Raw genomic sequence first — 12134 nt, forward strand, 5'->3', positions numbered from 1 at the left:
GGATTAAAGACGGTGCTGGCCCGCAACAACTGCTCCCTCCAACAGAGATGCTGTCGAATCCCGTGGTAGGACACGGGCACGCGGGCCGTGTAACGCCAAAGAGCACGCGCAACCGGAGCCCACCCTGACCGACGAGCAAGAAAAGCTCGGGGTTTCGCCTGCGCTGAGAGAGGCACAGCAGAAGATGCCCACCCTGACGCTGAGGGAGCTCGCGACACCGCAGCCTGGCGGTGGGGCAGACGCAGCGGGCGATCGGGAGCAGGTGGAGTGGTGATCAGGACACCCACAGGCCCCGCGGGCCGAGGGCGGCAGCTGGGAGCACTTGGACTAGAACTGGAGGGGTTACGCAGGCCACGGAAGCAAACAGAAAGCACTCTAAATAGTAAACAGGGTACAGGGGAGCCCGCTGTCACCAAGAGCAGGCCGTGCCGGGTTGACGGGCCGGGCCCGGCGGGCGGCGAGGCCCGCGCACACAACGCGCCCGCCCCGACGCGGCGGCGGCAGCGCGGGCCGCCCCGCCCCGCCCCTCCGCTCCCTCCCGCCGGCTCGCGCGAGGCTTCGCCCCGCCCCGCCCCTCCCCGGCGCGACCTTTCCCCCCTTCGGCGGCCCTGGCCAATGGGAGGCCGCGGCGCTGCCTGTTCCGCCGGCGGTTGAGCGGGGCGGCGTGTGCGCGTGCCGGGGGCCGCTCGCCACTGCTTGGGTCCGGTCCGGTCGGGTCCGGTCCGGTCGCGACGGCGCAGCCGTATCCCGTCTCGCAAGGTGAACCCGCCCGCTCCCCTCCCGCGGCGCTCTCGCCTCAGCCGGCCGCCCCCCCCCTTCCCCCCCCCCCCCCCGCCGTGGGCGGCAGGCCGCACGCCGCTCCGCTGGGCTGGGGCGCGGCGGCGGGGGGGGGGGGGGGCCGCGCGGTTCCGGCTCAGCCTTTGCCGGCTGCTGCTCGGGGCCCCCCTCGCCCGGCGGCGTTAAACGTGCTCTGCTGTGTGGTTTCAGATGCCCCCGAAGAAGGGAGGGGATGGGGTTAAATCGCACCCGATTATCGGAAGATTTGGGACGTCCCTGAAGATCGGGATCGTCGGGCTGCCGAACGTTGGGTAGGTGGTGAAGGGGGGTGCGGGCCCGGGGTGCCCGCCCTGGTCCTGGTCCTGGTCCTGGTCCTGGCTGGGACCGTCTCAGCCAGCTGTGCTTGTTTCTGAGTTAAGGTATAGGTGCCTAGATCCGCATTGCAACTGGGGGATAACGTTTAAGTCTCTTTGTTCAGTGATAAACTTGTATTTCTGGCTTGAACTACTTGTAGGTGGAAGACTGTGAAACAGGAAGGTGCTGTAAAGGTGTTATGTAAACGTCTGGACAGAACGACAGTGAGGATGAAAGTTTTTTATTTTAATAGTGGCTGAACCTTATAAAATATTAGGCCTTCTCTTTCATTTTTGGAGGAGATCATGTACACAGGGAGGGCTTAATTATACCACAGCTGCTATTTGCAGTGAAAGTGATTCCCTTCTTGAAACTTTCCGAGGGTTTCTAGTGAAAACAATGTAAGTTGCAGCTTGGGAGAGAGGACAGGGGGATGAATAGTAGTTCACTATCATGCTTCTCATCTGTAGTTCTTACAGCCCTTTAAAAGGGGTCTGTGTAAGATGGATAACACAACTTGGGGTAGGCCTATGTGAAACGATTGGTAATAACTTATACATCGTGTTTATTAAAAGAAATTCTTGGCATTCTCCAGCTTCAAATCCTTGTACCATGCACACTGGGAAACTGGAGGAAAGGGGGAAAATAGCTTTAAAATGACAGAAAATAAATTTGCTTTTCATTCTTAAGTTCAAAACAGCACTTTATGCATTAATGTTATCAAGTTTTACATTTTGGTTAACGTTTGGATAGGTTTTTGAAAGCTTTACCTACTTAAAAACTCTTAATCCTTTTTCTTCTAAAAATAACCTCAGAAGGAACTCTTTGTACGTGTCTCGGGCATAAGGACTGCTGTTTTGTCTCTTCATTATTGTCTTATTTTATTTTCTATGGTCTAGGAAAATTCTACAGCAGAATGAAAATAATTGGCAATAATACTATCTAACATGTGAGGTAAATGCTGAAAAACAGCAGTGGCAGTTATTTCTAACAGTCATAGATCGTGATTTTCACATAGCAAAAGCAATATCTTTTTAGACTGTTGATGAATGTTATAACTTTCAAAGAAAATCATGACCGACTGACTGTTGAATATGTTGGCTGTATGCAGGGCAACTATCGTTATTTCTTTCTAGCGGCTGAGCAATTATGTGAAACTGAAGAGACAGAAAGTTGCCGTTAGAAGATTCAAGGCTCGATTAAGAACTTTCTTAACTCAAGAATTGCCTTTTTTAATTAAATGCAAACTGACAAAATGATCTGCTGTTTGGTTTAAGTGAACATGTCCTTTTTTTCCTGATGCCACTTGTGGTTCTTTCATTGGTGTTTAACATGCATGATGAAAAGTGTTTGGTAAGATAGAACTGTATCTTCATATGCACGAGAAATTACTTGTGATTAACTGATGTGACTTGGTGTCTTCATTGCCTCTCTTTCTTCTTTCTCTGGTTGACTTCTGTTGCTTATATACTGTAATTGTTTTAAATCCTACATAACAGTGAAGAAACAATATAGTTGTAGAAAAGGCTGGTAAGTTTTCAAATTCTCGTTTGTTTCTGAAAATTGGTTCCCTCAAAATAAGTTGAATGCCAAGCTTTCTTATTAGTGCCTTGCTTTGCACTTAAGGCAAATGAGCAGTGGCCAGGGCATCTGTGCTTTGCTTTTGACTTAAAGCTCTTTGTGAACTGACGTCACCTAGGGCAGAAAGACATAAACATTTAGGTTTTTTTAAATATTTTTTATTTTTTCCATTTCAATGGGCTGCTCAGTATGTGCTTGCAAACATCTTGTACTAAAACAAATGGCACTCCTTACAGTCCTTAGAGGAAAGGGAGAGTTCGGTCTTGCGTTTGGGTTGGGATAAGAGGCGTTTCAATCCATCCCCTCTAAATGCTTCTAACTGGAATTTACTTAAGAAGGTGTATATTTTATTTATAGGAAATCAACATTTTTCAATGTGTTAACAAAGAGTCAAGCGGCGGCAGAAAACTTTCCTTTCTGTACTATTGATCCAAACGAGAGTCGAGTACCTGTGCCGGATGACAGATTTGACTTCCTATGCCAGTACCACAAACCTCCAAGGTAACTCAAATTCTTAATGTTTTTCTTCAGTTGAAGTAGTTGAAGTAGTACTACTGAACCCAAAGTTTTCATAGCTGTTTAATGTAACTATAAGGTCTTTTAAAAAGCTTCTACTGAGGTTTCTTCTTGAATGTGGAGTGATAGGTATAAACACGTGGAGTATACCTTTCTTTTTTCATTTGACCTTTGTGCTATGAGAACTGGGAATGAAGTCATTGCTCAGCACCATTCGTTGCTCGGTGTTCCGTCTTTGAAACTAGTGACTCGCAGGTGATTTGGAGGATCGTCTGAAGACATTTGGAAAATGAGCAGTAATGGACCTGTGTAACTTGTGCAGTGAGGACGCTCCTTTGTTAAACTTTAATCCTGTTTTATATCGTTCAGAATACTGTGTATGCTCTAAGCAACCAAACAGACATGTGTCAACTTAAATTCTGCTCAACCTCAACCTTTTGGCAGTAAGCTTTATGGGCAGCTTTTTTTCCCCATGACTTTCTGCTCCTTTTTATAGGCTTTGCTATTTGTTACCTGATATATTCAGTGATACTGCTTTGATCCATCTCTTCTTATTCTCTGAGTGTATCAGTTTTGTTGCATCGTTGGTTTCTGCTATTGACTATTTCCATAATCTTCTCTGTATGTCCAGTGTGGGAATTGGATGCTTGCTTGAAAAGCAAAAGTTAAGATGCTTTCAGACATCAGAATACAAAATAGGTACTTGTTAGCTAAAATTTCAGTTTGCAGTTACTTGCAGATGAATTCTAAATACAGTGAAAATACATGAATTGTAGAGCAAATTAGCATGCATATCTGTTTTTGTCCAGCTCTTGGCCCTCAGTTTTAGAGCCAGGTCACACGCAGAGTTAAAAAGCACCACAAATCCATTTATTAACTTAATTTTCAAGTCCAAAACAAGTTGCTGCTATTTGTAATTCATGTGCACTTTCTTAAACACTCAAAAACTTAATACAGAGCTGTTTGTTTAGGTGGATTGTTATAACAAGTAGGCTTATTTTTCCTTGTCAAATGACTATTGAACATAGCTGTTACTGTACAGTTCATAAAATAAAGCTCCACTGAATTTTAGGCAAAACTTTTGGGCTCTTGACTGTGCAGAAATAATGATGCGGCTTTTAAGCTGCTTTGTCTTAACAAATCTGTTCTAAATTGTAGTGTTATCACTGCTGTGGCCACATAAACGGTTTCTTTTTGTTCTCATATTTAGCTATGACTGGCTACTTCTAAATTAATAGTTGAAGTGACAAAGAAATTATTAGCTAAGTTTTTTCCCTCTTTTGTTGTCATCTATCCTTACAATGAATGCTATCCTTACAACGAATGCTAAAGTCACAAATATTTGCATGTGCTCTCTCGGGGGGGAAGAAATCACCTATAAATATTACTGGCTGCTGTTACTGCATAATAAGCTGGATATAAATAGTAAATCAGCTTTCATTTGAACAGACTTCTGATTTGTTTTTGATGAAAATGTCTGTTACTTAAAATCAATGGATATGGGGATTAGTGGGTAGGTGTAGCTAGGTGTAGCTCCTATGAATTTTACAGTCCGGTTATCCTGTTTATCTTTTTAATATTTCAGTACAACAGTAATAGAGCAATAATAACTCAGGAGCATAGCAGACTGAGGTAATACTTCTTGGACTATCAACGCTTATCTGGTTGAGAATAACTTGGGGGGGGGGGAAGGCTGTGTTCAGGAAGATGTACAACTGAATTGTAATTTAAATTATTTAATTTCTTTTGAATCGTTTGGATTTTGTTTTCTGTGTAATATATTCTGTGTTTATTTTCTATTTGTGTTTGAACTAGTTTAAAGTAATCAATCTCTGCATGTAGAAATTCTGCATAAACATTGTGAGTTCTCTTTAAATTAGACTCTAGTCTGTCATTTTGGCCTCAAACTGTTGTCTTGTAAAATGTAAAGCATACACATTTTTATTTCCCATCTGTTACAACTTCTTAGTCGTGATAGAGCTGCGGTTATGCTAGAAAATAATAAGCAAGGCCTGTGTCATAACTAAAATAACACATGACAAGCCACAGTGATACAGTCTTGAAAGGTGAGGTCCAACATTCCTGAGAGTCTCTTCACTCAATGTGAATAGCACCTTTTCAGAGTGGCAGCAGCCATAAAACTCACCTACCTGTTTCTGCCGGCCTGCTGTGGGTGAGGGAAGGAAAGAGTGGGCCTGGGCTGCCTGATACCTGCTGTCTGCCACGCTCAGCTGAGACTGCTATTGCTACGGAGAGATGGACCGTAAAGCGGTAACTTTCCTTCAGGTAACAAATGTTGCTTGAAGATCTATTTCTGTCTCCACAAGAAAAAAGCGTCAGCTGGATGGGACTGGTGTGCAGTTATTTGGTAGCCCACATGGAAAGCTGACTGGTATTACTTAATTGAGAATTTAAGCATTTGTGAATGAAATCGAAAAACCTTCACATGAACTTCATAGATTAAGGTACACTACCTGAACTTGTAACCTGTGCTTTTTTCCTTCTGCAGCAACGGATGATGTATACGATTGTTTACCATAAATTAGTTCAGTGATATTAACTGTACACAGAAGGTGGGATCCAAAACCTACCAGGAAAAGACTATAGATTAATAATCTGTTGTAGATTATGTTGCTGCTAAGTGAACTAGGTGAGCAAGTCTCCTCAAGCTTTAATGGTGCCTGCTGCTTGCTTTCTGGTGTGTATAAAATTGGATTTCTCCTCGCCACCACCTCAGAGAACTTAATGTATTGGGGGGGGGGGGGAACTGAATTTATGTTAAGGTCTTAGTTTATATTATTTTACTAATTTAAATTAAATGTCTAAAGTACTGGTTTGTTTCTTTTTATACAATGCTCAGTGGAAATTCTTATTTGTTTACATTATGTCAATATTAGCTTTTTAGAAAGGAAAGGCTGTTTGCTTTTCAGTTAGTTCTCCTCCTTCCCCTCTTCCTCCGATTTGAGTATTTTCAAAGATTGATTGAATAATGATTGCATTAGTTTCAGTTTAGCAGTTGGAATATTTTCTTTGGACTAGTTCACTTGGGCAGGAACTAAAGCAGAAATATATATATATTTTTTTCCTGATCTATGAATCTCCTCTGTGTAGGAGAAGATGAGGTCTACTAATTCTAAAATGGAAAAGAGGTGCTCTTCATCTCTGCAGGTAGTTCCTGCCTTGAAAATTGGGACTTGAAAGCCAGAAAAAGTTCATCTGTTAACTGCAGCCAATATATTAATTGGAACATCTTGTCATAGCTTGCAAATAACTTGAAAGCATTCCAGTATATCCACCTTTCAGTGCTTATGTGTAAGATTCTGCCTGCCCCCACAGCTGTAGAGTACTAGGCCTGACCAGTAAACGTGCCCCGGTGATGATATTTGGCTTGGAGCTTCGGAATGTTTTTGAGTAGAAAAAAATTGCTGTTTTCTTTTGTTACTGTCCATGCCCTCCTTCCCCAACATAGTTATTTCAATTCTTTCTTCATTATTTATTTATACTATGTAATAAACTAAAAGAAATATTCAGGTAGAAACAATATCAGTTAGTCTAAGCCATGTTTTAATTGCAGGTAGTTAAAACTGAAGGGCTGTTTTGGCTAATAAGAATTAACCTGTATGAGAACACATTCAGAGCAAAATAAAAATGATTTAAAGTCTAGGTTTCTGCTTCCTGCTTTCATTAAAATCAAGTCAATTTACTTACATTTTACTCATTCCTGCCTATGATTTGGTCCATCCTTTTTCAGGTTAACAGTATGCATTTAACTTCCAGTTTGTTTGCACCTGTAAGCAGATGCATTGCCTTGTACATACTTTTTCACAAATTACAATGCTTACTGCAACCACAAATGTTTCTATTTAACTTGGACTGTTTTTAATCTATCTTGGATGTCCTTTCCAAACTTAAATTTGAAAACAATCCTGGTTATGTCACAGGGGAATAATATGTAAGGTGCAACTACCCCTCTTCTGCTCTACTAGCGTCTAGTATAGTTCAGCGTCTCTGTCCTTTTTGTCAACAAATTGCTTTGGTTCATTCTTTTGCATTGTAAATTGTTAAAATTCATGCATTCAGTAATTTTGAGTGCTTAGGTGGTGGTTACTGAACGAAAATTGAGCAATAGCTTCACTGATGTCTAGGTCGTAAAGGTCTTATTTAATATTAAATAAAAGTTCTCTTGATTATTGCAGGATAACGTACTTGGCTACTTGATCAAGTTTTGAAGTAAAAATCATGATCAGTCAGTGAGTGGGAAGGTTTGGAATCAGTGAGATTCTAAATAACATCATATGGGAGTATTCTGAAGAACTTACTCTGGGTTTAAAAATTGTATTTGTGTAAATTAAAACTTCACCTGTAATTCCCTCCTGAAACATGAATAACGTAACTGGATGTAACATTAGTGTATCAGCAGCTGAATCCCATTTTCCTGCAGAAAATTTCTGGCCTGAAAGTTGACACCTGGCAAGTATATCCTATTATTAATGCACTTCTTTCTTTTGTGTTACTGCATTTGACTACTCTTGAGTTAGTTCTTGGGCCAGTGTAAATGAACTTGTACGTTATGCTTGTATCTGGCATTACAAGTGAATAGTTTGCCAGCAATGAATGAAAGACCTTAAGTGGTGGTAACTCAAGCCGTCTTTTTTCCTGGTAGGAGAAGGTAGTTCTTTTGGATTTATTTTGTTGCTGTAAAAACTGAGTAACGGTAGTAGAATATAGCTGTCTGATATACACAGAAAACTGAATGTGTGTCTTAATCCATGTTGAGTCTTTTATTTTTCTACCTTTATATAACTCACGTATCTGAAATTTAATTACTAGCCTTTTAATTTGTTTCATGTGCTGTTAGATTCAAGTCTCATTTGTTACCCTGGAGAAAATAGTTCCCATGAAGTTGTTCCTGCTTAGAAATGACCAGGGGTGCACAGAACGCAGTACCCAGTTTTTTGAAAGGAGAGTCCTTTAATTACTCTGTGAGAACTTGTGCTTATGTCAGTCTAAACTGCTTGCGAGATAGAGTGCAAAAGCAGTAATAGGGTGTACTGTCTCCTGGAAGAAGGAGGGACTGAAGTATTTTCTTCTGCTTGGGGCCTAGCCAAAAATAATCGTGAGGAAAGCCTGAGAACTGAATGGCTTTCTAAGAAAGCAATCATAATATAAATAAACTTTCTTTCTATGTTGCTAGATGTGGCAGTTAACTCTTTCCTTACTTGGCTGTGACTATGACTAATAACTCGCAAAACAAGTGTACCTTTTAGTTCATGCAATTTGTGAAGTCTTAACAGGCAATGCTTGCTTAAAGTATATAAATCCTTGTGAAAGGATGAAGAAGGATTTCCGTTTTCTAACATCTCAAGTGCTTTAAAGGCACAAGAGTCTGTGCTGGAACTAGGAGATGAGTAACATGTTGCTCTTTCCCTGAAGAGAAAAGGAGAGCTGGACACTTTCCTAAAACTGGAGAACTGGTATGATTGCTTATAGAGTGATTGAGCCTCTTTTGGTATGTGGAACCCAAGATCAGGTAGAACTTGAATTAAGAGAAACGTTCAAGAGAACTGTTCAAGAAATGAGTACCAAGCGAGAGTGTTACAAGGATTATTCAACCTGGCTTACTGGAAAATGGCTGTATTTTGAACTTAGTTGAAGCTTTCAGATGGGCTTCCAGTGACTGTTGGGGGATGTGAAGTTTCAGTGCACCATAATAAATGCTACAGGGAAATTGCGGAGCTATTGTGCAGACTGGAAAAGAAAGGCTGCAGAAACCTGGAAGAATGAAAAGCCCAGGGAGAGAAATAGGCTTCTGGTTATAACGTTTCAATCTGAAGTCCCTGTATTAGGTGAATGCTGCTGGCAAGGTTACTTAACTAAAGAACTAGTTGTACTGAACAATTACTTGTGAAAATTGAGGAAGAAATATATGCCTTTTCTCCCTGAATTTTGGAACAAATGTACTTGCAATTTATTATATTTGTGTGTGTAGGATCATCTTTGTAAAAGAAGGTAACTGTGGAAGCAGGTGCCTGGGCACTGGCTTGTCTGATTTCTGGGGGTAAACATTGGGGAAGAGTGGCCATCCCAGAATGAGATCTAGAGCGGCTTGCTCTGTCAGCAGGAGCTACGTAAATCTGTTTTGTTCTGAATGATTATATGCTAGCTAACGTGAAATGCTGAAGAGACAGGACTTCCTTGCAGCCCTTAAAGGGGCTGTCACTTGCTCAGGTTATGCTATCAGTCTTCTAGGGGTGGTTGCTTAACTTTTATTTCAAATGCTGGGCAGGGAGCACTATTTTTAAAAAGCAATGGAAGTAAGCGATGCTTTCTTGAATCTCTTTATGCCTTGGATTAGAAAGTAAAGCTCACCTAGGGTGTGGGAAACCTGTCCTGAAAGACTGTCCTAAACTACCACTGTACTGAAAGCATAGCTCTTGTGGTAAAGAAACTCTTCATCTTGCATATGTAAATAACTCTATTTTGAATCAAAAAAAAAGTTGATGAGAAAGAAATTTACGGGTAAAATGCATAAACCTTTGGAACAGGGATAGAAAAGTTTCTTGTTCCTGAGTAAATACTGTAACCATTAGGCTACAAAATTGCACTTTGTTTATCCGGGTGAATCTTACGTTCTTGATTGCACAGTAGCTTGTACAATTAAGATAGATAAATACTGTATTTCTAAGAGGCAAAGAAATATTTTTCAAGGATTTTACCTGTGCTTAAAATACAGAACTAGGTCTGGATTTGGTAATTATTTCAAATTATAAATTACTGTGATATACTTTATGGTAGATTGGTGTTGCACTGATTTGTACAAAGGATCAGTTGGTGCCACCTGTTCCTGACGATCATTTGAGGCTCAGTGGCATTATGCTAATCCTGACAAACAAATCTTAAGAAATGGAAATTAATCTATTTAAAGGAGAGAGGGAAAAGAACAATCCTGTTGACTTTTCTGCATTTAAAAGAACTAAAATGCACTTCCTATATAAGGAACTTTTGTCTTTGCAGTGCTTTCTGTTTATTTAGTTTCGTAATGTTTACTTTTTGTACTTCTTGAGAGCACAGGCGGGTCTGAATAGTTCGTGCCTTTTTCTGTTCTTCTGTGTTCATCTTTCTATGATGAAATAAAGAGATTTAGACTTAGAAAACTGTGACTGCCGGGAATGATGAGAATGCTACTTTGCTTGGAGCGTTAGCTTTGCGATACCCAAGATGAAGATGAAAAAACATCCTGGAAAGCCGGATACTGAGTCTTCAAAGGTTTCTTGCTTATATTTGTCAATTGTGAAATAAATATGCTAGGGTGTCGCACCCATTGTCTAGCAAATAAGGTTGATTCGGATGACAGAGCGGCCTATCTGCATGTGAAGGTATCTGCCTTGCTGTAGTGTGGCATCTTTGTAGTGAAAGTGTGAATTCTTGTGATGGCTAGCCAGGAAGTTAATCATACTGGAGTAATTAGAGGGGAGCATAAAAAGAGAACATTTCTAGTGCCACCTTTGTTAACTAAGTTTAAAATGACAATGCTTTAAAAAGTGGCATTTTTCTATATTGCTCATGACTTGGAAGTGTTAAAATTCCTTGCTTTTTGACAAATACTAAACTGCGAAGTTGCTGCTGTTTCTTTTGAGCTATGCATTAGCTCTCCAGTTCTGTGTCACAGTGAAAAGAATTATTAGGGTTAGTGCATTAATGGAGTTATTAATTTGATTCTGTCTTCAGGATGTGCACTATTTGTAATGCATTGAGCTCAAAAATACTACTTTGCTGTTTCCACCTGCATTTGTGTACTGGTAACTAGAAAGAATATTTTACTGATAAAATTTGCCAAGAAAGCTATAGTGGAACAAAAATGTAAGGCCTTCAAAGTTAGTTGTTCTTCGGAGTGTATTTATCTTCCTGTTCTCTCTGCTGCATTAAACAGCATTAAGTTACAGCACATGATATCACAGTGTTTCCAAGGATTGCACCCTTGTTTTCATAGGCCTAGCAAAGTTTAAAGCTAAAAGCCGGCGTGTTCTGTGCCCTTGATTTAAGTAGCTCCTCCTATTTTGTAAATACCTACTTGCATATTTTCTAAACTCACCCTCTGAGTATTGTGTTGTATTCTTTCTTGTTTATAAGTGCATCACAAAGGTATTGATAACGTGAAAAGTTGTGAAGTTGCCAGTTCATTGCAGCTAACAAGTCTAGTGATGCTTTGAACTTCACCTTGGTAAGGAAAAAGATTTTGTCCAGATTGTATTGTGAAATTAGTTTGAAAAAAATAATTTTTATTGGGAAGCGCTAGAGAAAGATTGAAAGCATAAACAGAATAACAGCTCTTGATTTGAGGTTGTCATCCTTACAGAAATACTAATGTGACATGCTAGGATAGGTTATACTGGATTGTCTTTCCCAAGCTAGGGAGTTTGTTTTAAGCAGGCCTGTGAGTCTGCTACTATTGAAGTATATAGGTTGTTATATATCCGCAGTTTAATGGAAATGTGATAGCACTAAAAAGCTTTGGGAACTGTTGTCTAGTTCCACCTAAGCCTGTTGTTCTGAATAGAGATAATGATTATATGTATTTCCCCTACTATAGACTCTTCCTTCTGGGCCATAGCTGCATTACCAGGCATGAGGATAAGACAAGAGGGGTAGCTACTTGGTTTTTTCTTTTTTTTTTCCTTTTGTTTTTGTTTATCTTGCAGTAGAAATATTGGGCAGCAGCCTACTGTGCAGAGCTCCACTAAAATAAGAAATGGGTTTCAGGCAGGAAGAGGAAAATAATGCCACTAGCTAAATCCGAAGCGAAGAAGCTGTAAATTGTAGCAAGAACCTGCTCATGGAGCAAACTAATCCAGAACTACCAGAGCAGAAGCAAAACCTCAAATGGTGCATTGAGAGCCAAAAATTTC

General features: G+C 40.5%; 1 protein-coding gene across 1 annotated transcript in view; it reads left to right on the forward strand.

Annotated features, from left to right (window-relative positions):
• Positions 1–552: 552 nt before the first annotated feature.
• Positions 553–12134, forward strand: part of OLA1 (Obg like ATPase 1) — a 108817-nt gene continuing 97235 nt past the window's right edge. The window contains exons 1-3 of the mRNA XM_068948555.1: positions 553–759; positions 988–1088; positions 3070–3213. Coding sequence (XP_068804656.1) covers positions 988–1088; positions 3070–3213 — 245 coding nt within the window. The 5' untranslated portion in view covers positions 553–759. The remainder of the gene's footprint in view (positions 760–987; positions 1089–3069; positions 3214–12134) is intronic.

The sequence above is a fragment of the Struthio camelus genome, chromosome 6 (assembly GCF_040807025.1).
Source record: "Struthio camelus isolate bStrCam1 chromosome 6, bStrCam1.hap1, whole genome shotgun sequence".
Lineage (NCBI taxonomy): Eukaryota > Metazoa > Chordata > Aves > Struthioniformes > Struthionidae > Struthio > Struthio camelus.